The sequence below is a fragment of the Trichosurus vulpecula genome, chromosome 4 (assembly GCF_011100635.1).
Source record: "Trichosurus vulpecula isolate mTriVul1 chromosome 4, mTriVul1.pri, whole genome shotgun sequence".
In the NCBI taxonomy this organism is placed as follows: Eukaryota; Metazoa; Chordata; class Mammalia; order Diprotodontia; family Phalangeridae; genus Trichosurus; species Trichosurus vulpecula.
Window position 1 is genome coordinate 199,857,105 of NC_050576.1, and position 27,601 is coordinate 199,884,705.

The 27,601-nt window shown below is 42.6% G+C and overlaps 2 protein-coding genes across 2 annotated transcripts; one reads left to right on the forward strand and one right to left on the reverse strand.

Moving 5' to 3' along the window:
- Positions 1–1,703: 1,703 nt before the first annotated feature.
- KCTD2 (potassium channel tetramerization domain containing 2) lies at positions 1,704–20,716 on the reverse strand. Its single transcript, XM_036755177.1, has 6 exons — positions 20,250–20,716; positions 14,908–15,016; positions 13,204–13,295; positions 11,485–11,580; positions 6,718–6,843; positions 1,704–5,142 (listed from the first exon to the last, which is right to left on the reverse strand). Exons 1-6 carry the CDS (start codon positions 20,631–20,633, stop codon positions 5,113–5,115), a joined length of 837 nt encoding a protein of 278 aa, XP_036611072.1. The 5' UTR covers positions 20,634–20,716; the 3' UTR covers positions 1,704–5,112.
- A 119-nt stretch (positions 20,717–20,835) lies between these two features.
- Positions 20,836–26,150, forward strand: ATP5PD (ATP synthase peripheral stalk subunit d). The gene is made up of 6 exons (XM_036756430.1): positions 20,836–20,909; positions 22,044–22,172; positions 22,416–22,512; positions 25,206–25,277; positions 25,782–25,844; positions 25,942–26,150. Exons 2-6 carry the CDS (start codon positions 22,051–22,053, stop codon positions 26,071–26,073), a joined length of 486 nt encoding a protein of 161 aa, XP_036612325.1. The 5' UTR covers positions 20,836–20,909; positions 22,044–22,050; the 3' UTR covers positions 26,074–26,150.
- Positions 26,151–27,601: the final 1,451 nt, after the last annotated feature.

Here is a 27,601-nt window from a genome sequence, read left to right on the forward strand (position 1 = left end):
TAGCCATTCCCCAATTGATGGGCATCCCCTCAATTTCCAATTCTTTGACACCAGAAAAGACCTGCTACAAATAGACAATGAGCATTTGAAGCAGGAGGTTGGATTAGATCAGGCCCGCACAACATAGGATCAGCCAGAGGATTTCCGGCAGCCCTTGAAAACTGTAGGGTTGGCCACTTCTGCACTCTCCTGTATGTCACGTGACCTGCCACAACCAACCATTGTCAGTTTGTCTCTAGTCTAACCTATCTGTGGCCCAAAGTTTAGCCTATTTTGATTATGGCTGCAACATACTGCCAAGTGGTGCAGGTCTGTGCTAGATCATACCTAGGGTCCCTTCCAGCTCTCCTAACCTATGAATAGAAAAAAAATATTTTTCACTAAAAAATAAACTTTTTGTTAAAAACAATTTTGTTGCAAAAGTGAGCCGATGATATCAAAGGAGTATTATCATTTTGCATTGGGAAAATTCTATTTCTTGAAAAAACCATCCACAAGTGATTTTGAGTTTATGAATACCTTATCTCAAAACAATTTTCACACCACATGTCAGGGTGTTTCTATGACTACCCCTTACAAGTACAGGTAGCAATTATAATTTGTGGTGTATAGATTATGCAAGTTGCTTCCTTACCCTGGGTCACTCAGTCAACAAGTACATTAAGCACTTCTATGTCAAGCATATTGCTGAGAGTACAAAGAAAGGCAAAAACAGAGTTCCTGAACTCTAGAAGCTCACATTTGAATGAGTGAAACAATATGTAAAGAACAAGGCAACACAAGAGGGTTTAAATAAAAAAGTAATCCCAAAAGGAGGGCACAGGGGATGGGGAAGGATTCAAGGAAAAGACTTCTAGCAGGTGGGAATCAAAATGAGTCTTGAAGGAAGCCATGGAAGCTAGGAGTTGGAAGAGAGGAAGGAGAGTGTTCTGAGCAAAGAGCGTCACGTGTAAGTAATCGGTCAACGTAGAATCCATGGAGGTGAGTAAAGAACACTGGAAAGGTAGAAAAGGGCCAGGTTATGAAGAGCTTTAAAAGCCAGAGGGTCCTGGAGCTAACAGGGAAGCCCATGGGAGTTTGACAGGGTGAGCGGTGTGGTCAAACTGCACTTTAGGGAAATCCCTTTGGCAGCAAAGCAGAGAAGTAATGTAATAGAGCAGAGAGGGGGAAAGATCAATGAGGAGGAAACAAGCCCAGGGAGGCCTGATAAGATTATGAGGAGTTTAAAAGGAAATGAGTAGCTCAGGACAGGGCCTTGGGGGACTCCCAGGACTAGTGGGTGTAACCTGGACAAAGATCCAGCAAATGAGACAGAGGGATAGAACCAGGAGAACAGTGCCAAGAAAACCTAGAGGAGAGACTATCTAAGGGGAGAGGGAGATCATGTCCAAGGCTGCGGGAGGTCAAGAAGGATGAGAATTAAATATTTCTTCATTTGTGAAATGAGGGCCCCCTGCTTCTCTCCCCTTCGGGGTTTCAACGCTTTCTCAGCACCCTGTTAGGGATGGCTGAGGTGACTGATTTCAAGTTTTTGGTTATTATTTTCCAGCTCAGTCCATGTGATGCCATCACCTAGGCCTAACAGAGACCAGAGAATGGTGCCAAGAAACCTATTATCGAGGGATCTATTGGGAACCAATGGCTTTGATGAGGTAGCAATTACTTTGAAGGGATTAAAAAGCACACAGGAGCAGTAAGATCCATAAATTTGTTTTAACTGTCTTTATTGACGAAAAAAAAATCACAGCATTTCAAATGTTATTCAAACACTAACAGTAGCAAAGGGCACCAACAAGTGACAGATACAGTATCACACATCTGAATTGCAGGCGACACTGGAGGGCATGGGAGTCCCATCCCTGCTGGGGCGCTGCCCCTTTCTCTCTTGATATCTCTGGCCCCTCCTCCCCAGCACCTCAATGTCACCCCTGAGATCAGTTAAAAATGTGCAGAAACAAAGACACTTTGGAGGAGGTTGGGCCTTTCCACACCTCCCGCCTCCCCATTTCACTGCCATGAAAACAGATTAGGCCTTTGGAAACTTGACAAAAAAAGGACACTGCTTCCACAGCCAGGCTCAGGGAACCTCCTAATGGAGATGCCAGCCCTTTCATTGCACTGACCCGACAGTCTCCTTAGCACTCTCGGTTGCTAAGAGGGGAATAAAAAAGCAGACAGGATTTATCTCTGAACACCGCTGTGCTGAGTACAGCTGACAAGACTGGACAACTTGAGAAATTGGACCAAGCTGATAGGTAAATTTCCAGGAATAAGGCTAGCTCTCCTTGTGGGAGAAAGCTTTTGTCAAGCACATTAACTTGGTTAATAAAGGGCCTCTATAAGATAAATTTTCACTGTAGCTTGAGCTGTAGAAACCAAATCAATTGAATCATCTGTTGCATTAATTCTAGAATGTGGAAAAGTATTGAATTCATTTCTTAAACTATTGGAAACTTTGTTTTTAGTGGCCCTGGGCTATGGTGGAAGAAACTTGCTAAATACCAATTAGCCTGTAAGAAGTAGCCACAAGGTAGATGCTTGAGCTACTTCCCGATAATCTTAAAGGGGAAACACAGGCTATTCTAAAGGCATTTGACAGGCTATTAAACCACATTTTAGTTTATTTACCTAATAGGTGCCAGCTCAGCCAACTCCCTGGTCACTCTTCTTCCCATGTGAAACCTGTGTTTTGTGTTCTAAGTACCTAGGTTTGGGCCCTGGGCTGGGGATTACCCCACAGCCACTGTCCTTATCACAGGACACTTATTCTCAGGCATGTTTCCAATGGTCTGATTTCATAAGAGACAAATGGGGGATCTGAAGCCCCAACCAAAAAGAACTTAGGCAGAGGACCCCAAAGGAAGCCTCTCTCCTCTGGTGACATGCCTACTGCCTGTGGTTAACAGCTGAGTAGTACCTTTCTCACACCTACCCAAATCTCTCTCAACACAGCAGCCCTTCCTATTACCTTTACACAATGCTCTCCTCTTGACTAAGAATTTCTTCTCCGAAAGAGATGATGGAGTTGATGTTATGAAGTCTTGTGGGGCTGTTTTCAGCACTCTTACGTGTCCTTTGATTTAGACAATGTTTCTTTGCTGTGAAAAGGTACTGGATAAGGGCTGAAGTTTTACGTTACCAATACTGGTTTCATATGCATATAACTACGTACGTACCCCAAGTATTACTGAGGCTCAGTCAAGATATACAAGTTACCAGACCATACAAAAGGATAAGGGACACAACACAAGGGAGGACCAGACTAGGTAATGTGACAAAGAGTCAGGCCATCTAAGGACTGGCCCACAACAAGTTCAAAAGGCAATTGGCAGTGGACAGTCCAGACTTGCCCTGGTCCCACAGAAACAACTTCTACCTAGGGAACACAATAGCTGAGTGGCACAGAGGTCTGAAAGTGCTCCCAAAAAACCCTCAACTCAGCCAGAACCTTAATACCAGTATATGCTTCCCAGGGGAACTGCGTGTATATCTTTAATAAAACGCCACAACATTGCACATCATCAGGGATAAAAGAAGGAATATTTGGCCCCTTATATACTCAAAGACAGGAACTGGAAATGCCAGAAATGTCCTAGGTGCAGTTCCTTTGGTCACTGCCTAATAGAGGACTTTAGTATGATTTCCCATACTAGCCAAACAAGTAGTCTGGGATTAGACATGACACTGTAGGGAGAGGGGTGACAGGTGTCGAAGGGAGTCATAGGAGAAGTGCAAGACCTCAGAAACTACCATCCAAGTAAGTACATACACTAGTATGGTACAGGGTCACTGAAGCATCCGTGAATTCTATTGGCTAAAATTAGAAATCCAAGAGAGGCATATACAAACATTGCACGTTCATTCAAGGCATTCTCAAAAAGACGGTCACACAAGTTAACAATACTTTGCAACAATACATGGCAACATCACAACAATTTTGACAACTTCCCCCCCTCCCCCTAAGTCCTGTGCCAGCTACTGCCAGGGAGCTCACAGGCCGACAGAGGGAGACAGGACCGACAGGGGGTGGAGGGAGGCTGCAGAGGCAGCTGAAATACTCATTATAGTAACTCTCACTTATCTGCTGGTTAAGTAGCCTACCTGTTGGATAGACAAGAGTACAGAACAAAGGTCTGCCTCACACCTTCTGCAGCAAGTGCAGCGGAGACACAGCAGGGCCTTAGGAGCATCCTTGCTGTTAGAGGCAAGCAAGGCAAAGCTGAACAAGGCAGCATGAAGCGCCCCAGACTAAGTGCTAGCAAGCACCCGTAACCCCAACCAAACCGGCTGGATTGCTTGGGATCTCTCGGGACACAAGGGAAAAGGAGCCATAGTCTTCCTCTTGCCCAAAGATGGGTCCATTCATAGCTCCTGTGGGAAGATGGCAAGTTTCAGTGATGTGAGACAATGTAAGCAAGTTTATCTTTTAATCCCAGTGCCTGAGTTCAACAAAGACACAACCTCTTCTCAAATTTATTTAGAACCCAATTCCAAAATTGGGAAACTGACATGTAAAGCAAACATGAAGTGTTTCAGTGTCAAAAATCAACTTTCCATTAAAAATAAAAGTTTTTCTATTGTCAATCTGTGCTAGATTTCTTTGCATCTGCTGTACCCGTTTGAAGAAATGAGGGGGGAGAGGAAGGAGAGAGTGATGTCGAGTAGCTGCAAATTTCCAACTTAGTAAACCTTGGAGTGAGAACATGGCAAGCCCAGGTAGGAATCCTGTTTTTCACCTGATCCAGCCATCTATGGAGTACAGGTTGGCTATGTATGTCCTTGTCCTCCCCTTCCCCCAGATCCTGGTAAAGGCGCCAACTAGGAACCTGGCACACCTATTGTAAAGATTTGTTATAGCCCTGGCTAAGAAAACAAAGGCAGGTTTCTGAAAAAGAACTCTTTAGGTAGGAGTATCATCAGTTTTTTTAGTTTCCTACAGTGAGGGGGGGAATCCTTTGGTTTCGGCCAGAATGACTCTCCATTGGTGAGCCAGGTTCAGCTTTGCCTTGCCTCAGCATGGTTACTGTACAAGAGCAAGGTTGAACTTTGGAGAGATGCTCTGCTGGAGTGACCTATTGATGTCCAGGACTTCAGTGGAGCCAGATTCCTAGTTCACATCCGAGAGCCTCGTTCCTGAAGAATCTGAAAGAGGATGAAGTGAGAGATTTAGGTTTGAATTTTGGTTTCAGCCTATTATTAAAATGGAGACTGCTAGGCCGACTGATCTAAAGAGAGAGATGTATGACTACTTATTAGATCGCCTGTGAAGAGCAGTTTAACTACTCAGGACATAGAGGGAGGAGACATGGGAAGCCTTGGTCTCACTTGGCAGAGTATCACCTCCTCTTTAACAATGTGAGGGTCAAGCTGTTCTCAAGCTTGCCATCAGCTGAGGTTGAAATTCTGTTGTTTATCAACAGTTCAAAGTGAGGTCTAAGGTCTGTATGTTGATGGAGCAATAAGAGCCTTGGGAACCTTAATTTTGAGAGCAGCTCTCATAAATGCTCATGTCATGGATTTGGAAAATTTTTCCAGGTAGGGAAATATTTTTATTAGTCTAAGATACTAGGTTTTTCAAGGTTCAGGGAAAGACACTATGTGGTATACTCACCACAAGACATCAATCATTTAATAGAGACAGTAGAGAAAGGATATCAAAAGAAATATTCAAGTCTCACTAAGCACAGAGCTACCCCGTGGGTCTCAGGATGCTCAGCTCTGGATTATACGGCAGGTTTATCTAACCAGAAAATCTAGCATTTTTAAAGCCAAAGGTTAGGATCAAGGCTGCCCACTCCACTTTGTTGACTGTCCTTTTTTTAGAGTCCTTAAATGAAATGTCCACAAGAACATTATTAACTAGTTCTGATCACTTGCTGTAATGGAGACTGGTCAGTGTTCAAGGAGACCCTAAACCTAGGGGGCATAGCTTCATGCCAACTCCATATGAGATCTATGTCCAGCATGCACAATGACCCCTAGACCAGGAGGAAGGGTAACTTTTCCTCTTCTTTGCTCTGGGCAGCCAGCGAGTCACATATATAAAACACAGTTTACAGAAAATAATAAATTTCCATTAAGTCTATACGTGGCTAAGGACGTGCCTTAATAGAACTCCTGAGACAGTCTCTAAACTTCAAGGCATGCTATATAGACCATTATCAGTATAATAAATATATTATTAATATAGGGGAAAAATCTGCAGAGGAGAAAAAGTGAAAAAGATGAAAACATTTCCTGTGGAGGAAACAGCATGCCAACTATTTCAAAGATTAAAGGTACTGCAAAGGAGTATGATGCTTTCCAACGAGTATGTCAGAATTGTCAGGTTCTAATATTTAAACCAGGGTGGGGAACCTGAAGCCTAGAGACCACAAGTTCCCCACTCCTGATTTAAACAGTAGAGAAGTTTTGTTTTTAATTGACTCATTTCAAGGAACTGCAAAAAGCCCATTCCACTTTGTCAAGTTCACAGTTCTTAATTACAAATCTCCACGCCTCATTCAACAGTTTCGGAGCAAAAAAAAAAGCAAGGCCAGTGTTTACTCTAAAAAAATCAAGGAACCACAAAGCAGGTAAAAATGCAAAGCCAACCTTGGCAGGAGATGGGAAGAGTAATGAGTGCCAGTTAAGACTAAAGACCTTGATAGATTTACCATGGAGTCAGGACCAATCTCCCCTCCCCACACCCACCCTCCCGGTGGCCAAGTTTCTTACCTTTGCCTTCTCACTAGGCTCTATGACAATACCATTAGTAGAGTTATTTAGCTCCCTGGAGACAACACACAGGAATTCTGTCTGATCCTCATTTCCATAGCTATAGGAAGATCCAATATTTATTAGCTGAGAAAAGAAGGAAGGGCAGAGTGAATACAGAGTCAAGACTCATTTGTCTATTCTTTTGACACACCCTCATAGATGTACCTACTCAGCAGAATCCAACACAAACTTTCAACAAGAACACTCCTTGAGGAACATGTATTATAGCTTTCTTTCTAAAAGGATAAAGAACTCCTGGTGTTCTGAGTAACTTTGTGGATAACAGAAACTCTGTAACTAATCAGAGAATAGTCTTCAATGAAGCCAACAAATACAAAATGGAGGGCAAAAATCACTAGAAATACAATCCTAATAATTAAAAATCATATTATCAATCCCAAATCAAACAATGAGGAATGAAATAGAATGTTGTTGTGGAAAAATGTGAATAATAGATATCATCTTCAGTCAAAACTTCTATGTGCAGAACCGATAGGGGAACTGTACCAGACAAATGGTTACTAAACTGATGAAATCTGTAAGGCGCCAAGTAAAACTTCTGCCCAGAGACTAAGGTGCTTTCAGCCTTGGAGGGAATTGGATTCAGCATTTTATTCTGGGCAGGAAACAATCAATAGGGAAAAGCTGAATCTAGAAACAAGGATTGCTGATTGGTACAGACACTAGAGAGGAAGTTAGGAGACCTTTGTCCCACAGCAAGTGCTAGCTGGCTCCACCACTGGGACTGAAGTGAGGAAACAACTTAAAGGAATCACTGATATTTTGCCTTCCCTGTCCTAGAGTAAAATAACAAATTCAACATGTAATCTCTTTCTTTAGGAGAATGCTTAAGAATCGATCAATCAACAAGCATTTCTTTCCTTTTTCTTTTTAACAAGAATTTCTTAAGTGCTTACTCTATACCAGGGTTGTCCAACCTTACGTTTTTATTGAAACAACAGACAATATATTTTGATTTGCCATTTTAGTGAGGGCTCTGCGGTAGCTCAGCTTCCTTTACTAAAGCATTCATGTAAATTTCTATGTTCGTAGGCAAGCTGCACTGCAGGTCACATATTTTGGACAGTCCTGCTCTGTGCTAAGGCTAAAGCACCAAGCACTGTGCTAAAAAGCACTGGGAAACACAAAGAAAAAGCAATAACAGTCTCTGCCCTCAAGGAACTTAAGTTCTAATAGGGAGACAATATATAAATAAATCAATAAACACAAGATAAATACAAAGAACAGAGGTAAGGCAGCCTTGGAGGAGAAGGGATTAGCAGGTGGGAGGTCCAGAAAGAAGGTGCCACTGGAGCTAAATCTCAAATAAAGCCAGAGATTCCATAAGGCGGAGATTAGGACGGAGATCATTGCAGATATGGAGGAAAGACAAGGAAAAAAGGGATGACCATCATATATGAAGAACAGAAATTGATCAATAAATTGGACCATACAGTTTGTGGAGGGAAGTAGTGTGTTAAAAAGACTGAAAAGACAGGAAGTGGCCAGGTTGTGAAGAGGAGTTTTTATCTGTCCTTAGAAGTGATAGGAAGCCACTGGAATTTATTGATTAAGAGGGGGAGTCTAGTTAGAAGGCTATTGTTATAGTCCAGATGAGAAGGAATGAGGTCCTCAAATAGGGTAGTGACTATTAGAGAGAGAAAGGGCAGATGCAAGAAATGTGGAGAAAGGAAGAGTAAGATTTGGCGAATGACTGGACACTGGGGAGAAAGAGAGAAGCTGGGTGACACTGGGAATGGTGGTGGTGCCCTCAACAGAAATAGGGATGTTGGGAAGAGGGGAGGGTTCTGGGTGAAAGATTTGGATACTTTGAGTTTGAGATACCTCCAGGATATTCAATTTAAAATGTTCAACAGGCAGCTGGTGACAGAGAGACTAGGCCTGAATCAACAGATCTGGGAATGACTGGCATAGATACCTAAATCCACAGGGAACTGATGAAATTGACAAATATGTAATAAAGCAAAAGAGAAGATAGCTTAGGAGAGTCTTGGGGAGCACCAATGGTTAGTGGCTGTGACTTAGATGAAGAACCATAAGAAGTGACCAGACAGGTAGCAGAAGTAACAAAGGGCAGTGTTACAAAAACCCTGAGAGGAGAGTGACAAAGTGTGAGTGGTTGATTTTGTTAAACACTGAAGAAAGGTCAAGAAGGATGAGGATTGATAAAAAGCCAGTATATTTGGTTACTTTGAAGAGCACACTATTAGTTAAATTGTGGTCAGAAACCAGATTTCAGAAGGTTTAGAAGAGGCATTTTCCTTTCTTTCTTTATAATATCCTTTACTAAAGAAAAAAGATCCATACAGAAGCTTTTGCTTCCTACTTCCCTCTCTTCATTGACTGTCATGAGTTGCTTTACCACTTTTATACAGAGGATTCCAATCTATACATTCAGCCCTAGTGTACCTCCTGAGTTCCAGTCCCATATTATCAACTCCCTGCTGGACAATTCCATTTGGGTACTCAATAGTATCTCAAATTCAATATGACCATAATGGAACTCACTGTCTGTACCCCTAAACCTGACCTTCCTCCAAACGTGACTATTTTTGTTGGAGCGCCGCCATCTTTTCAGACACTGAGGTTCATGACCTTGGAATCATCCTTGATTCTTCACTCGCTATCACCTCCCATAATCAGTTAGTTGCTAAATCTTGGCAATTTAAACTCAACAACATCTCTTGCATCTGTCTCTACGCAGTCACTGCTCTGGTTCAGCCTGTTATCAACTCTTGACTGGACTTTCGCAATAGCATAAATGGCTTCCCTTTTTCCAAGCTCTTCCCTCATTAATCAACTGAATATTCTTAAAACACAGGTCTCACCACATCACTACACTGCCTGAGAAGGTTTCATGGCTTCCTATTCCCTCTAGGATACAATACAAACTCAACTTTGACATTTAATGACCTTTACATATGGTTTCAGACTATCTTTCTAGACATTGCACATTACGCCTTCACACATTCTTTGTTCTATCCAAACTAGCAGGTGTAATAACGCTCGTTGAATACATCTGACACCCTTTCTTAGCACCCATGTCTATTTAATTGTAAGTTCCCTGAGAGTAAAATTTTATTTTAAGAATATTTGTATCTCCCTTAGTGCGCCAAACAATCTTATACATAACAGATGCTCAACAAAATTTTAATAGAAAATTAACAAAGTTGATATGTTCCAAAACAGAATTGATGAGGGAAGGAAAAGTTAAGAATAATTCCGGAAGTGACGAGAAGGATCACTGAATTAATTTAATCCAATGGTACACTTAGCTCAACTAAGAAAATTTTGTTTTGGGAGAAAAATGGGTATTTTGGTAATTAAACAGTCTTGTCTAATAAGCTATACTTGAAAACAAGAATGATACACCAAAAGATAATTCTTTTATTCTGTTCACTTCCTTCTGAGTAAGAGTTTTTTGTACTGAAAGACGCTGGTAAAGCTGGACAATTCTGCCACCTTAAGGAAAAACCAGTGAGCTTCTGGCCTGCCAAACTTTAAAGCATCAGCACTGAATGGCCTCTACAGAGCCACAGAAATTACGCACAATGAGCCCTACAACGCTTATTTAGGAAAAGCTCGATTTGTAAACATCTCTGTACACACTGTCTTTCCTCAAGAATGTTAATTGTGCTATGTTACTTGGAAGCAGGGACAGTTTCCCACTTGTTTTTATATCTTCACTGCATCAGCAGCTGGCCTACAATAAGTCATTTGATAAATGCTTGTGGATTGATTGGTTATTAACTGAACAAGAGATGGTTAGGGTTTATTTCTCAATGAATTTAAAGCCTTTCAAAGCTGCTAAAGTGTTTTCTCTAATTGTAGGTCTGACCATAACTCTCTATATCCCTAGGAATAAACATAAACTCTGAGACAGCTAGGTGGTGCAGTGAATACAACACTGGGCCTGGAGTCAGGAGGATCTGAGTTCAAATCTGGCTGCAAACACTTGACACTTAGTCACCTTGTGACCTTGGTCAAGTCACTTAACCCTGATTGTCTCATCTCCCCCCCTCCTAAATAAATAAATAAATATAAGCTCCTCTGGCATTTAAAGCTCTTCACAACCCACCCTATTCCTATCTTTCCAGTCTTCTTTCACATCACTCCCCTCTACATCCTCCATGGTCTAGCCACATGGGCCTATGAGCTATTCCTCACACACAAAGCTTTACCTCCCATCTCTGTACCTTTTCACTGGCTACTGTCTGTGCTTTCCTTCCAAATTTCTGCCTTCTGGGAGCCTTGGCTTTCTCTGATACTCAGCTCAATGGCCACCTGCTGAAGGAAGCCTTTTCTGCCCCTCTACCCTACCTCCCCCACCCCACTCATTCCAAATGCAGATGCCCACCCCCAAGGTTATCTAGAATTTTATTTATGTCATATATATACACACACATACTTGAATGTCTCCTTCACTACACCATGAGGTACTTAAGGACAAGGACTGTTTGGTTTTTTACTATTTTCCCAGCACTGAGTACAATGCTTAGCATACAACAGGCACTTAATTAGTGCTCTCTGACTGATTCAGCAAACCTGTCAAACACTTGGGGCCCCACTTTCTCCTTCTGTGCAAAGGGACACCACCTAGATCTAATAATGCCACCAGGATGTGAAAAGGAGAACTGAGAAAGTGAAGAAGTTTGAGCGCCTAGACAGACACATCACATAGGATTTAAGATTCTGAACTATTACCTGTTCAAATTTCCAACCATCAGACATAGTGGAGACCATCTGGGTAAGTTCTTCCTCTTGGCACTGCAGAACTCTGTATACATGCTTCACAGGGCCCTACAATAAATAAAAACAGATTTTTGAGTCACACATTAGGGACTCAGAAAGGTCACCATATTTAATCTCTCTTAGATTATAGTAATTCTAAGTCTAAAAAATCTTTGAAATGTGAAGAAACAATTCACTTCCCTGATCTCATCAGAAATATGATGCTCTCCAGAATGAGCTAATAGGGAAATGTTAAGCTACTGTGCTTGGAGAACCTCCAAAGAACTTGACCGCAAAATCAGAGTCCCGAGCTAAGCTTTTGAGAGCTCTTTTGGAATGTGAGAAAGCATTACTGGAAGGGATGGAGAACCTGAGAGACTGCAGGGGTTCTTAGCTTTTTTTTGAGTGTCATGGACTCCTAGGGCAGGAGTCTGGTAAAGCTTTCTCAGAATATTTTTACATGCATAAAATAAAACACATAGGATTACAAAGGAAAACAATTATATTGAAATATTGTTATCAAAATATTTCTCAGTTTAAGAAAATCTTGATATTTTACATATTATATTTACATATCACAAATAGTAATGTGGCATCACTTAACAAAAGAAAACATCTGGTATATGGGCTCACTGTCTGATTCATCTTTGACCAGGAAGGAGGCAGCCTTTAAGTCTCCTGGCAAGAAAAAACAATAGCAAGACTTTCCCACATAAATCCCCCCTCCACAGCAAACTGCTGGAGACACCGAGAAGAAAAAGGTCTATTCTAATCATACGTGGAGGCTCTACCCCAAGACAAGTGGGCCGGGAGTCAGCGTTTGCATATCTGTTGCGGTGGTTCAGCCATGGCCGCCTCTCTGCGATCACACAGATCAGAGCCTGCAGGCCCTTCTCTCCTACCCTATCCCAGGCTGGCCAAGTTCATGTCTGTTGTCTCCATGACACTTTCTATCCATCTCATCCTTTCCTGTCACCTTCTCCTTTTGTCTGATACCCTGATCTCAGGCAGTAAAGTGAATATAATCAAATGCGTTAAAGGCCAATGTTTAACTCTGAAGAAAGAAATTACTTTGCTTGATTTGGAGACAAAGTGAGTACCCAAAACCAAACTATGGTGTGTGATTAGTGAAATATTATTGTACCATAAGAGAATGTGGCAAATTAAGAGGTAACCAGAAAGAAAAGCATACAATACACAGAACCAGGAGAACAATTTACAGGATGACCATAATAACATAAAAGAAAAACATTTTGAAAGGCTATGGCAGGATCTATGAAGGTGCCACTTGGAAAACACCCTGTCCCTGAGTTTCTCTTTCTAAGGAGTTTCTCCTTCAGTAGGAGCAGGTTTTGAAAGTAAAGATCCTCAAAGTCTTCACTACTACAACCTTACTAACGGTGATTATCCCTCCTTCCTTCAGGTGAGTGGATTTTTTTTTCAGATGGCTTTCTTTTCCCATGCTGATTTTTTTTCTTGACTTTCCCATTTTGAGTAGCTAGTCTCAGAATCGTGTGTATTTGGTCATGCCTGCACTGTCTCTAAGGACTCACGAGTATACTTTCACGCAGACCAACTACACGCTGAACTGTTTTCTCTCCAAGCAGCACACCACCCTTTTTACTCCACACTCAGAAATGGCTAAGATGTTCATTTGGGACATTTTCCACATAAAAGTTTAAAACAAATTACTTGTGAGGTTATGTTCTCATTGTCCCGTATCCTTTCCTTAACCAGTCGCACAAGAGATGCAATGTTGTAAAATTCCGCTTCTTCCAAGACACCTAAAATAAGCAATCAAACAAAATGCTTTGTTCACTCAACTTTGCTCATGACCTTTTTGTGTGTTTTTCTAACTAAGATTCTAATCTTTCTTCCCTACCAACTAGAGACATATCAGGTCACATCTGTGCTTCAGTTACCTTCTGTGGAATATACTTCTCAAGTGGAAACAGAAGTGAATGACTCAAACATCGGGCCACTGTAAACAGTCATCTCAGTCTCCAAATCTGTAAAATGAGGGGACGTGACTAGATGGCCTCTGGGGGCTAGAGCTTACAGTTCTAGAGCTATGACCCATCATTACCTAGTGTCTAACCTTCAGGGCGGGAGATGCAGTCAAATTCCTGTGGTTTCTAAAGGCAGCTAGGTAGCCCAGTGGCAGTCGGGAAGATCTGAGCTCAAATCCAGCTTCAGACACTTACAAGTTGTGTGACCCTGGGCAAGTTACTTAATGGGTTTGCCTCAGTTTCTTCATCTATAAAATGGGAGATAATAACATCACTTACACCTCAGGGTTGTTTTGAGGACAAAATGAGATATTTATAAAATACTTATCAAACTTTAAAAGTGCTATGTGTTAGCTATTATTATTTACTCTCATCCTAGACACCTCCTGGTGCTGCCAGGAGCAGATGGAGAGACGATTTTTAATTCTGTGATATTGTCCAAAAGGGAAAAAAAAGGTCTTTCATCTATTTAGACTTAATGTAACATAGTGATTTGTACTTGACAAATTAAAAAACCCAACCAACCAACCAAGCAACAGAAAAGCTCTCCATTTGTGCCAGATGAAAACAGTTTGAGAAAAATATATTTATATTTAGTGTGAGCAAGAACAACTTAGAACCAATTGGTGCAGCACTGTATGTGAGGGCTATCTATTATGCTACATTTTTCAGAATCCTGTCACATGACAATGCCCCAAAATCTGGACTCTGCTGGATTGAAGGGCAGTCTCTAATCTTCTACTAGATGTCCCCAGTGAAAGAGAGCTCAATTGTTTTAGAAAAGTGAATAGCTACAGTCTTATCTTCTCTAAAATTTGAAACTACAAAACAACCGAGAATGAACTTTCAGAATAAAATATATTGGTCATGAAACTCTGCAGGGTTCCCATAGCAGAATCTTAAAGAAATTAGTCCAGGATTTTATTTTTTTAATGCACACTTAGTGGCAAATTAAAGTAAAATTGAAAATACCACTTAGTGTGAGTTTTCATGCTTACTGATGTCAAATTGAACTCTTTCTTGGACGTGATCATATTTACAAAGGCCTAATAAAAATCGCTATAAGCCAGGGAAACATTTTGAACCCATATGCAAACATGAATTAAGTATTTTCTTTCTCACTAAAGAGAAAGACTGAACACAGAAGTGTTCCCCTTGATAAACAGCAACCTCCTGCTTGCTTTCGTGAACTTAGTGAACATCTCAACCAAAATGTATTAGTGGGAACTAGATAGGTTGAGTTAACCTATTAATTCGCAGGGTATTTAAAGACGATCAAATAAAATAATATAAATAAAGCACTTTGAAAACCTTAAAAGCGCCATGTAAATGTTAGCTATTATAACGATGCTCACCTGTTCTTACCTTTCTAGCAGTGGTTTCTTACCTTCTTCTGCCAATTCCTTATTAATGATGAGTTTCCCGTGGCGGAGGTAGTTTAGGATAGGACCAAAGTATGTTGGATCTCTGTCAATCAGATAGGCTCCTGTCTCATCCTGTGAGTAAAGTACAGGAATGGTGTTTCAAGAGGAGCTTTTAAAGTGAGCTAAGGTAAGACTTCAACTTCCTGTCAACGCACAAAGCCCGTCTATCTCACCAGTTAGAAAATTTTCAGTAAGATTCCAGGTCACTGAATGTTAAAGCTGGATGGAATGATCTTATTTAACGAGGAAAAATTGAGGTGAAGATACTAAAATATCACATAGTATATAACCAGGACTAGACAACAGATCTCCTAACTCCTAAGTCTTTGGCAATTACAAGGGTTTTGCCAAGGACAGACTATTTGCCTGGGATTATGGTATTTGAAAATAAAGGTCTGTCTTAGTGTGTGCACATCCGATAGTGTGATAGCTTTTCAATTAGGATATGATAAAAGTTCAAAATCACACATATATCATTTATATGCTTACTTGCTGAGTAAGAAAGTCTGACATTAATAAGATCCTTATAAAAGATGTGTTAGGAGAAAGCACAGGAAGAAAGTCTTATACCATAAGATATGTCTTTGGATGGACACTTTTAAATTTTTCCAATATTTCTGAGTCACTTTCCTGATTCTAAGACAACCTGTGCCTGGATTTTAAAGTTCTTTGAAGCTCAAGGCCAATACTAGTAGATGTTTGCATGCCAAGACTAATCTCACACAATCCAGCCATGTGCCCCGAGGAAGGTTGGAAGAATCAAGGCTTTGGCTCAGAGAGGTTCCAAATCTACTCTACTTCATGTAAAAAAAGAACAAAAAATTGGCGTATATTACAATGAGGGAAATTTAGGTCGCATAAAAGGAACCGCTTAACAAAGAAATGTTTTGGAATCTTCCCCAAATATCTTAAACATAAAACAGGTATTAGTTCATTTGGGATGTGTCAGGTGTTATCATTCATGTAGGAAAATAAAATCAAAGCAACTATCCATTGAGTGCTTAATTCCAGCATATTAGAGAGTATACCAGGGAGTTAGAACATAGCAGTCTATTACACTTATAATCTAGCTGGAAAGATAACCCTCAAATAGGGAAATGAAACAATAAAAGAAACTAAACTACATTTAAAATTACAGATCCCTATCCTATTTCCACTTCACACTTATTTGGGGAATAACCTCCTTTCAATATAATTAACACTCCTTGGAGCACTTTACCCATTTGATGAAAGTGAGTTGCAGTCAGGGAAGTTTTATATATATATATATGGTTTCCCCTTCATCCCTACCCATTTTAGTGCCTGCAGTCAATCCTTCCAGCCAGAGATCCCAATCGGGCTTGAACTTTCCCTTCCTCATATATCCCCTGGCAACCAAGACCCAAAGTGAGTATCTAGACTTCTGCTTCATAACTTAGGGAAGGACGGTGCACTTCTCTATTAATAATCTTTCCTTTTACGAGTCTTACTACACCAACCTAGCTTGTATGGAAAGACTATAATTAGATGTAGTGAAAATTATTTTATTAGGAATCATAAGACCTAGGTCCTAATTTTAACTTCACAACTATCTTGCTGTGTAACCTTGAACACTCACTTCAACTCACTAAGGCTCAATTTCTTCTTTTGTAAAATGAAGGGATTAAATTAGACTTCTTTCAGGTCCTTTCTAGCTGTACCATTCATGATTCTAACATGGACATAGATCACTATCCCTGATACCATGATTAGATCTGAGATTCCAGAAGAAGCACCACTGAAATCTTGTTTGTTAAGAGCCTTTCCAATTTCAGGTCTAAGCTTACTAGGTAGGCAAAAGGGAAGGGACAATCAAACAACTGATGAGCATTATTAACATTAACGCATATTAAACCAACTACCATGTGCCTGGCACCACATCAGGCACTAGAGATACAAAGACAAAAATGAAAGTTTGTCCTCAAGGAGCTTATATCCCTCCAAGGGCGAGAACTGATACAAAATAAGTTCAAAGTAAACAGGCAGAAGAGTGAGGAGAGTCAGTCCTGCAAGACACTAGCTACCAGGGAGTTGTAAAAAAGCTTTATGGCATCATGAAAGTATTGCTTGAGCAGAGTTTTGAAGGAAACAAAAGATTTTAAAAGGCAGAGATATGGTGGGAGAGCATGGGAGACAGCCAGTGCTAAGGCTCAGAGACAAATGATCCATCATGTATAAAAAACAGTAAGTATGCCAATATGGCTGGACTGAAAAGCTCAAGGAGAGGAGTAATGAAGACTAGAAACACACAAAGGGGCTAGGAGGTAAAGAGCTTTAAATGTAAGAGAAATTTATATTGATCCTAGAGGTAATAGGGAGACATTGGAATGTACTAAGGAAGGGGGTGACATGGTAAGACCTACACTTTAGGAAGATTAACTTAGCAGCTGTATAGAGGACGGACTGGAGAAAAGGCAGCTGGTTGGTGCAATGGGTAGTATTGGACTTGGAGTCAAAAGAGATCTGAGTTCAAACTATGCCTCTGACACTTGTCAGCTATGGTAACCTTGGGTAAGTCACCTAACCTTTTGACTCAGTTTCCTCATCTGTAAAATGAAGGACTTGATGGCCTCCGAGTTCCCTTCTAGCTCTAGATCTACGATTCTGTGAGCTTCTGACTATGAGTGGAGAGAACCTTGAGGCAGAAAGACCAATTACAAGTTATTGCCCACAGTCCAGGGAAGAAATGAAATAGGGGATTTCTGTTTTGGACATACTGAGTTTAAGTTTGAAATGTCTGATAGGCAAGCTGGTGATGAGAGACTGAAGATACGTATGTATGTATGTATGTGTGCATGCATGTATGTATGTATGTATCCACACAAATATATACATGTATCCACACATATATGCATGTATATCTGAGAACCATCTACATGGAGATAATCGAGCTCATAGGAGCTAATGAGATTACTATGTGAGACAGCAAAGAAAAGAAAAGATGGCCTTGGACAGAGCTTTGGGACAGTTGGTGGGGGTGACATGGAGGAAGATGCAGCAAAGGAGACTGAGATGTAGTTGGATAAGCTGGAGAAGAACAAAGAAAGCAGAACAAACCCCAAAGAGAAGAATATCCAGGGGCCAAGGCAGTCAACATTTTCAAATGCTGCAGAGTACAAGTCTGAGAACTGAAAATGCCATTGGATTTGATAGTGAAGAAAGAGATCTAACTTTGGAGAGAGCAGTTGAATGAGGAGGTCAGAAGCCACCCTGCAGAAGCTTTAAAAGAGGAAGAGAAGTTTAGATGAGGACTGTAGCCAGCTTTTTAAAGGAGTTCAACATAAAAAGAGGTAGTAGAAGATGTGGGCAGGTTTTTAGGCAGCCAGGAAGGGAGAAAGTAAACAGGGAGATTGACTAGAGGTAGGCAAAACTGGAAGAGGAATAAATATGAGGGGATGGGGAGAGAGAAAGTCCACTTTTGAGAGACGAGGATGCAGGAAGAGCAAAAAGAGAACTGGTTTCCAAGTGCTGAGGGATGGGATAGCAGTGCACTGAGGAGAAAAGTTTCCTGAAAGGAATGAGAGGAAGAAACAATTTAGTATGAGCATTTTTTTAAGGAAGGGGGTGGAATTCTGAAGTAGGCTACACTCTTTACACATCAAGAAGTAGATAACAAGCAGGGACTACACTAGTGTGGGGACTCAGGATCACGGCATTTAAAACTTGAAAGGTTGTTAGCAATCATTTACTCTAACCCCCCTCATTTTACTAATAAGAACATTGTGACCCAGAGAGGTTCTGTCTTTTCTCAAAGCAACACAGGTAGCACATAGCAGGCCTAGATTTCTAACTCAGGCTTTGATTCCCCATCCAGAAAAGGGTGCCTGGAAGTGAGCCAAGTACACCTGCTTTCATGTGAGACGGGGAGTGTCTGATGCAGCAGGATCTTGGGGTAGATGCATGTGTACCTTCCTTTTGTAGGCACTACCTTTGATGGGGAGGAAAGAGGCTGGGAAGGGGAGCCAGGGATGTTGGGAAGAGAAGGGGCTGAGGAGGAAAGGAGAGAAGGGGCTGGGAAGACAGTCTGAGGCCCAGGGAAGGAGCTCATCTCTCCTCCAAAACCCCTCCCTGCTTCCAAACTTCCCTATAACCGTCCAGACTAGCAACCTAGTGGTTATCCTTGATTTCTATCTCTCAACCCCCCTGCCCAATCTGTTGCCAAGGCCTGTAAATTTCACCTCTGCAACATCCCCAGTATAGAGGCCCCCTTCTCTCCTCCAAGGCTGCCACCACCCAAGTGCAGACCCTCATCGCCTCACACTTGGACCACTGCAAATGTCTGCTGGTGGGTCTGCCTGCCCCAAGCCTCTCCACTCTGATGCATCCTCCATTCTGCCACTAAGGTGATCTTCAGGTCTGATCATGTCATCTCCCTACTCCATAAACTCCAGGGCCTATCATCTCTCAGATCAAATACAAGATGCTGTCTGGCATTCAAGCCCTTCCTCATCTACCCCCCTCCTACCTCTCCAGTGTTCTCACACCTCACTCCCTGCCACAACAGCCTTTGATCCAGTGACACTGGCATCCTGGCTCTCCCATAAACAAGATACTCAGAGCTCCAGGCATTTTCTCTGGCTGTCCCCCGTGCCCAGAATGTTCTCCCTACTGGTGTCTATCAAGTCCCAGCTAAAATCCCACCTTCTGCAAGAAGCCTTCCCCAACCCCTCTTATAATCCTGGTGCCTTTGCTGCTGATTTCCACTTTATCCTCAATCTATATATAGCTTGTTTGTACACAGTTGTTTATATATTGGCTCTCTCATTAGATTGTGAACTCCTTGGGGCAGAGGCTAGGGGGTGTGTGTGTGTGTGTGTGTTTGCCTTTCTTGAGTATACCTAATGTTTCGTCGCTTAATAAATGCTTACAGACAGACAGACTGACAGGAGAGGGAGTGGTGCCTCGGGCATAAAGGAAGGGCCTTGGGGAGATCAGCAAAGGGGAGGGAGAAGGAAAGGGCTGGGGAAGCAGCCTTGGGTGCTGGAGTGGGAAGGGCTGGGGAGGGGGAGCGGCTCGCTCCCGTGGGGTTCAGGGGAGGAGCAGGGGGAATGAAAGGGGATGAAGCTGACTGTGGAAGAGAGTGTAAGGGGGGTGTCAGCGCAGGGAAGGGCTGGGGGCGGAGCAGTTGGGGGGGCACCGAGAAGGGAAGGAGGGCAGGGGGGGATGATCCTGGGGTGCTGGCGATGGGCAGCTGGGGGAGGGATCCTGGGGTGCTGGGGAGCCGTGGAGAGGAGGGTAGGACGGGAGAGTCGTGGAGGAAGGGGCCGGGGGCTCGGCCTGGGCTCACCTTGTCGGAGTCCAGCTCGGGATCCTCCTGGCAGCAGAGGCGGCACAGGAACGACTTGGGCTCCCGGCCCAGCGTCTGCCGGGTGGTCACGAAGTACGTGCCGCCCACATTGAGCCGGACCCAGCGCCCCGCGCCCCCCGCCCGTTCGGGCGGCCCCGGCCCGGGCTGCGACGGCGGCTGCGGCGGTGACGACAGAGCCGAGGCCGTGGCGGCGGCGGCTGAGCGGCCGTGGCCGCGAGAGGAAGCCGTGGCGGCGGCGGCGGCAGAGGAGGAGGAGCTGCGGGGGCTGGCGCTGGCCGGGCCGCGGCAGTCCCCGAGGCCGCCCCCTCCCACCGTCGAGTCCACTTGCAGTTCAGCCATCTTGGGCCCCTCCTGCCCGCGCATCCCCGGGCCGGCCCATTCCCATTCCGCGGTGGGGAGAGCCGGACCGGCCCAATGACAGGGGAAGGAAGGGGCCGCGCCGCCAGCACCCCGAGCCGAAGCCGGGAACACCCCCACTCCCTCGGGGGGCGGGGTCTCTGGGACCCTCTCGCTATTCCATTGGTCTCAGCGGACGGAAGGCACGCCTCTCCCGAAAAGGGATTGGCTGGAAGGTGATTTCCGGTGACGCTTTTCCGTTTGCTCTCTGCCCAGAGCTGTGCGCCGCCGGGGTCGGTGAAGGTGAGTTGGGGTCGAACCTTTGCTTTCTTTAGTCCTCGCATCTGCTTGCTTTGGCCCTTGCAGCCTCCCCTCTCGGCCTTTCCCGTAGCACTCGGGCCCCTGCCTCCCACGATGCTCCCTGGGGTCTTTGCTGTGTGCCTCTGGGGAGGCCGGTGCACTTCCCCGGGACTCGCGGGCTCCACCTGTCAGCCAGGAGCGGGGGACAGGGGTCAGTGGTCAGTGAAACCTTCCACAGCAGAGCATAGGAGATAGAACACTGCGTGGAAACCTGGGGATAGAGGCCAGGCTCAACTTGATGTATGACCTTGGGCGAGTCCCCGCTTCTCTCTGGGCCTCAGTTTCCTCATCTGTAAAGTGAGGAATGGAGAGTGGATGATTTGTAAAGTCCCGTTCGCCCCCAAATTCTATGTTCTTTCCAAGCTAGCATTTCTTAATTTTGTAGCTGTAAGTTTGTGACATGCCTGTGGGCTAAGGTTATTTGAAAATTGAGGTGCTTTTCCTTGTGCAGTCTCACCTACCATCATGTTTTCAAAAATTTCTAAAAGCCTTTTCCTAAACCCCTCTTACTCCCTGCTGTCTTCCCTTGAATCCATACAAGTAAATGAAAGAGGAGGGTGGAGTGTCTTTTGGGGGGGGCGGGGAGGGATTTTGAAAGAAACTTCCCTTACCTTCCTCTTTAACCAACCCCTGTATGTGTCACCCTTTCCTTCTGGAGACTTTCCCTTTTATTTGACCTCAGTTCTTTCTAACCTGGTTTAATCTTATTTTTCTCTTGTTCTACTGTTTCCAGAAATGGTCACTTGCCATATTTCTTCCAACTTTCTTACCGTGGTTGAATAAACTCCCTTTATGGAATCTTAGATCTACAACTAAAAATTAATGATAAATATTGAGTACATACTAGATGGATAACATAGATCCAGGAATTGTTTCTCAAAAGTTTGAACAACTGTACATTGACCTCTTTCCACTTAGAACAATTAAAGAGTTTATTAAGTACGTAGCATGTAGTTTATGCAAAGAGTTGGGAATAAAAACACAGACAGTCATCATCCTAAGGAGTTTATATTCGTTACATCATTGTGGGCCCTTTGTCTCTTTCCTGACCCATTTTGTTTTCTTTATTTTCCACAGTTCCAAGATGGCTGGACGAAAGCTTGCTATGAAAGCCATTGATTGGGCAGCATTTGGGGAGATCATACCTAAAAACCAGAAAGCCATTGCTAATGCCTTGAAATCCCATAATGAATATCTTACGACCAGGTAAGTAGGAGAGAATTGAGTTTACTGGGAGTAACATAAAAGTTCTATTTCCCTTCCTGAGAGAAAGCTAAAGAGTTCATGCATCATCCAAACTGAAGTGTTCATAGTTCTGTAGTCTTTGCTATAGGACTGGATATTGTACTCTGTCTAGGTCGACTTCTGGAAGGGAACAGAAAACATAATATATACATTTTCTTTAGTTGCCATATGTCAGTCCTAACTCTTGTTTTTCCATCTGGTCAGATTGGCTACCTTGCCTGAGAAGCCACAAGCGATCAACTGGGCTTACTACAAGGAAAACGTGGCCAAGCCTGGCCTTGTGGACGAGTTTGAGAAAAAGGTGAGACCACCATTGAAAACTTCATTGACATTTTTTCAAATTAAATTTATGAGTGGGAAGCAGGAAAACTGATAACACTTTGGAAAATTAATGTTTTTTAGGGGTGACAGTGAGGAGAGGTTGTTGGTGGTTTCAGTAGCCTCAAGGGAAATTAAATGAAGATGTGCATAACCAAAAGTAGTTTTATAAAAAATGTTTTATGATATCCCTTTTTATTTATGTTACTGTCAGTTATAAGCAGAAACAAATCAATAAAGCTACATGACTTGTTTCAGGGAAGCTGTCAGAAAAGCATTAGTTGAAGTAACTGAAGATATTTAGCTAAGAAGAAAAGACTCAGAGGCTGATGTGACACCTGTCAAATCAAGTCAGTGAGCATAGCACCTCCATGTGCCAGGCACTGTGCAAAATGCTGGGGATACAAAAGTAGGCAAAAACTCAAGGAACTCACCTTCTAATTAGGGAAACAGCATGAATATAACTACATACAAACAAATTATATTCAGGATTAAAGGAAATCCTAGCAAGAAAGCACTCTCATTAAGGGAGACCAGGACAGGTTCCTTGTATAAGGCAACATTTTAGCCAAGGCCTGAAGGAAGTCAAGTTAGCCAGGAAACAGAGATGAGGAGGGGGACAGGTGGTCAAAATACATGGAGTTGGGATATCTAGTTAGAGGAACAGCAAGGAGACCATTGTCACTGAACTGCAGAGTACTTGAGAGGGGAGTAAGGTTTAAGAAGACTAGAAAGGTAGGAGGGTGCCAGGTCATAAAGGGATTTAAAAGCCAAATGAGGATTTTACATTTGCTCCTAGATTTAATAGGGAGTCACTGGAGTTTATTGAGTAGGAGGGTGATGTGGTCAGACCTATGCTTTAGGAAGGTTATTTTGACATTTGAGTGGAGGATGGTCTGGAGTTGGAAGAAACTTGAGGCAGACAGACCAATGAGAAGGCTTTTGTAATAGTTCAGGTGTGAAGTGATGAGGGCCTTCGAGATAGTGGCAATGTCAAAAGCAAGAAGGGCGCTCATAGGAGAGATGTTGCACGGGCAGAACCAAGGTGCCTTGGCCACAGATTGGATATGAGGTGAGGAGTTGAGAATGATACCGAGGTTGCAAGCCTGGGTGACTGGTGCTGTTCTCAACAGTAATAGAGAAGTTTAGAAGAGGGAGGGTTTAGGGGAAAAAATAATGAGTTCAGTTTTAAATGTCTATAGGATAACAGGTTCAAGATGTCCAACAGTTAGTTGGAGATGTGAGACTGGAGGTCAGGAAAGAGTTTAGGGATGGATAAATGAATAATCATCTCCATAGAGATGATCATTGAAGCCATGGAAGCTTATAAGATGATCAAGTAAAATAGTATAGAAGAGAAAACCTAGGATAGAACCTTAGAGTACATCTACTTGTAGCAGGCAGGCCCTAGATGAAGATCCAGCATAAGAGACTGAGCGGCAATTTGACAGCTAGGAGGAGAACTAGGAAAGTTAGAGTTTTACAGTGTCTTAAAAAGGTCAAAGAGTATCATTGACCATCTTCTCAAGATTAAAAGCTATAAAGAGATTAAGAAGGATGAGGATTTAGATTTGGTAATTAAGAGATCATTGGTCATTTTGAAGAGAGCTGCTTCAGTTTAATCCTAAAATCAGAAACCAGACTACAGGTGGTTAAGAGAGAGGAAAGGACGTGGAAGCCCTGATCGTAGATGGCCTTCTCAAGGAGTTTAGTCACAAAAGGGATAATCAGAGATAGACAGATCAAGGGACTTTTTTGAGGAGGTAAGAGACATGAGCATGTATGTAGACAGTAGGAAAGCAGCCAGTAGACAGTGAGAGACTGAAGATTAGTGACAGAGTGGGGATGATGGAGAGGGCAGTCTACTAGAGAAGATGAATAGATTGGGGTCACTTGTGCGCCCACAATGTTTGGCCTTGGCAAGAAGGACCATCTTTTCATGTGAAACTAATGAAGGAAGAGAGAGATTTAAATTGTCTTCCAAGTTTTTGAAGGGCTGCCATGTGATAAAATTAGATTTGTTCTTTGTATTTGCAGGCAGCAGAAGTAGGAGGTGGAAATTGCAAGGAGAAGACTTTGTCTTCATATAAAAATGAATTTTCTAAGAATTAGAGCTGCCTAAAAATGAAATGGGTTGCTTCATGTAGCTCATGAGCTCCTCATCATTGTAGGTCAAGCGGTCAAGCGTACACTACTTGACCATCAGAGGTGTTACAGAGATAAATTCTGTATGGGGTGGCAAGTTGGACTAGATAACATATGGGTCCCAAAACTCCAATATACGACTTTTTGGTTTTCTTCTATTCTATACATGCCTTTATTTTACCTTTGAGATTCTAGCTTGTGTCTTCCTTTTTACTAATTAGTCACTTTGCATTGTTTAATTTTTTTAAAATATAGAGATATACTAGTAGTTTTCTGTGATCATGGATGTAGAGCTAGAAGGGACTTTAAAGCTATCTAGTTCAGCTCCCTGATTTTACAGATTGAAAACTGAGGCACAGTTTAACTGACTTGCCCCAGGTCAAACATGTGATTTGAACCTAAGTCTTTCAACCTCAGAGATGGTGCTTTCAGTTTCTTTTGGAGGAACATCTATATGGAGTGGCTGCTGGGAGCCCTTTTCTGGGTTACCAGTTGTACTGGCCATCACTTACTCTATCCTTGTGTTTTCAGTTCAATGAGCTGAAGATTCCTGTGCCAGAAGATAAATTCACTGCCCTAGTGGATGCTGAAGAACAGGAAGATGTAAGTGCTGAAAGTTGCTCAATTTTGTGGAATTGATAGTATCTAAGTGTCTGGACTTAGGTGGAGAGACCCAAGTCAAATCCTAGCTAGAAGTGCTGAAATGCTGTCCAGCTATCTGACTTCTGGGTTGCTTGTGTTTGCAGTAGTGTTGGAGTCCTAAAATCCAGACATTTGAAAAGTCTACTTAGATTTTTATTTGATATTCCTGAGTGTGTTTTCCTTTTTCAAGGCCAGACTACCATCCAACTGAGCTATTGAATAATTAAAATCGCTTGGGCTAATAATTTTTTGGACAATAACAATTCACATTTTGACAGTACTTTGAGTTTTACAAAAAACTTTCCTTGAAAAAAGCATAGTGAAAATATCATTCCTAATTTACAGATAAGTTGTATTTGCTTTAGCACTAAAAGTCTGGTACAAGGAAGCTAGGAAACATAGGGCTCAGGGTAATGTTGGACACAATTTGATTTTTAAAACAATGATTTGCTCAATGTCTTAAAGGCAAAACTTGGTGCTGATTTCGTGAAAGCTTCAAATGCTAGGATTGCAGAACTTGAGAAAGAGGTAAATAGTACTCACATTCTCCTTGCTAATTCACTGGCCTTTGATTGTTCTTGCTCACTGTGATGTACTGTTTATTACTTATGTTTTCTCTTTCTAGATGGAAAAGATCAAGAATATAATTCCTTTTGAACAGATGACCATTGAGGATTTGAACCAAGCCTTTCCTCACACCACACTGGACAAGAAGAAGTATCCTTATTGGCCCCACCAGCCAATTGAGAACCTCTAAAATTGGGCCTCAGAGGAAGCCGTGGCCCTCCTGTCACTCACCCCTGAAAGCTATAATAAAGCAATTGTACAGTCGTTTATCTGCTTCTTTTCTAAAGTGATAGAGTAGATGCGGGGGGTGATTGCACAACCCAGAGTGCAGACTACATGCACGGAAAAGAAAGGGGAGGCTGCTGTGCTCTGAGGTAGGTGTTTTGTCTGGGTAGATACCTGGCAGTTGTCCACAAGATGCTTTGTTTCTCAGGGCTGTGTTACTGTTGCTCGCAGCCACATAACAGCACTGATCCATAAAGCTATTATGTGGTACTCTGGCCATGGTTTCCACATCTGTAAGACAAGGAGGGTGAACTTTGAACTCTTAAGGTCCTATCTAGCTTAAAACCCCACAATCTAAAGATTCTAGCCTCAAACAGACAAGGAAGTAACACGCTCAAGGCCATGACAGTCAATAAAGAGCCAGGGCTCTATGTCCTTGGACTCCACGTCCAGAACTCCTACCATTTCCCCATGCTGAGCAACTTAGAAAGTATTAAAAGATCTGAAAGAAGCTTGTCTTACGTAATTGTTATGGCCCGTAAAAAGTTGTGTGAAATCATTGTTCTTCACTGGGAAAGGCTATCATGTCAAAAAAGAAACTGCAGGGGATCCTGAATAAAAGATAAAGGATCGTAGGTTTAGAATTGGAAGGGAACTTGGGGGGCTATCATTCACTCTGTTTCAGGCCTGACTCAGGCTAGTTTCTCGGTTCAGGCTTGAGGATAGAATGAAATGAAATCCTTGTAAGCCATCCAGCGCTTAATGAGAGGATGTTTGCTCAATGATAACATGGAAAGAATACCCAGTAGTCATGGCATTGGTTCAGATCGGGTATAGCTCCACTTGACTGTGAATTTGCTGTGTTGGCATCTTGTCAAAAGCTGTTGTTGCCTTTTGGGTAATGGGAAATCTAGCGAAACTGAGAAACCTCTGCCCTGGGCTTTAAAACTTAAGAAACCAGGAAGTTTTAGCAATTGTTTGAATCTGTCTTGGACCATTTGAGTCTCAAGGATGGCCTCATTGTCTTTCTTAGGGAAGAATTAGCCTATGTAGCAGGGATCTTTTAGTCTTATTAGATGTTACTCCTAACGTCCCACCTAACCATCTTGGGGAACTTACATGACTGCAATGACCTTGGGGATATTCATCACCAGTAATGGACAACAGCAGCGTCGTGGTTTCAAGAAGGTCCAGGAATCCTAGGCTTCACTACCCACTTCAACTTATGCCCTAAATCTTAAGATCTGGTGTGTGGGAGGGCCGAGGGTGGTATGATACCAAGGGCAGTGTAATTCCTGGTCCAAAGCAATGACAGCAGGAACAGCACCAAGAACAGGGCCACAGCACAGATGTGCTTCCAGTGTAGTCCATTGCAATCATGTCTAAGAGGACTTAGTCCTTATCAGGTAAGTTTTTCCTGGAAGCCAAATCCAGGGATGAATGGATGGGTGAGCATTCCTTCTTCCTGGGGTCTTGCTCATTTGTGGTTATGG

Excerpts from the sequence above, each read along its gene's own strand:
- KCTD2 (XM_036755177.1), bottom strand. The coding sequence starts at position 20,633 with ATGCGCGGGCAGGAGGGGCCCAAGATGGCTGAACTGCAAGTGGACTCG. Across the intron at positions 11,581-13,203 it reads ATGAGAACATAACCTCACAA|GGCCCTGTGAAGCATGTATA; the intron begins GTAATTTGTTTT and ends TATTTATTGTAG. Across the intron at positions 5,143-6,717 it reads AGCCTAGTGAGAAGGCAAAG|ATTCTTCAGGAACGAGGCTC; the intron begins GTAAGAAACTTG and ends ATCCTCTTTCAG.
- ATP5PD (XM_036756430.1), top strand. The coding sequence starts at position 22,051 with ATGGCTGGACGAAAGCTTGCTATGAAAGCCATTGATTGGGCAGCATTT. Across the intron at positions 22,173-22,415 it reads AATGAATATCTTACGACCAG|ATTGGCTACCTTGCCTGAGA; the intron begins GTAAGTAGGAGA and ends CCATCTGGTCAG. Across the intron at positions 22,513-25,205 it reads TGGACGAGTTTGAGAAAAAG|TTCAATGAGCTGAAGATTCC; the intron begins GTGAGACCACCA and ends TTGTGTTTTCAG.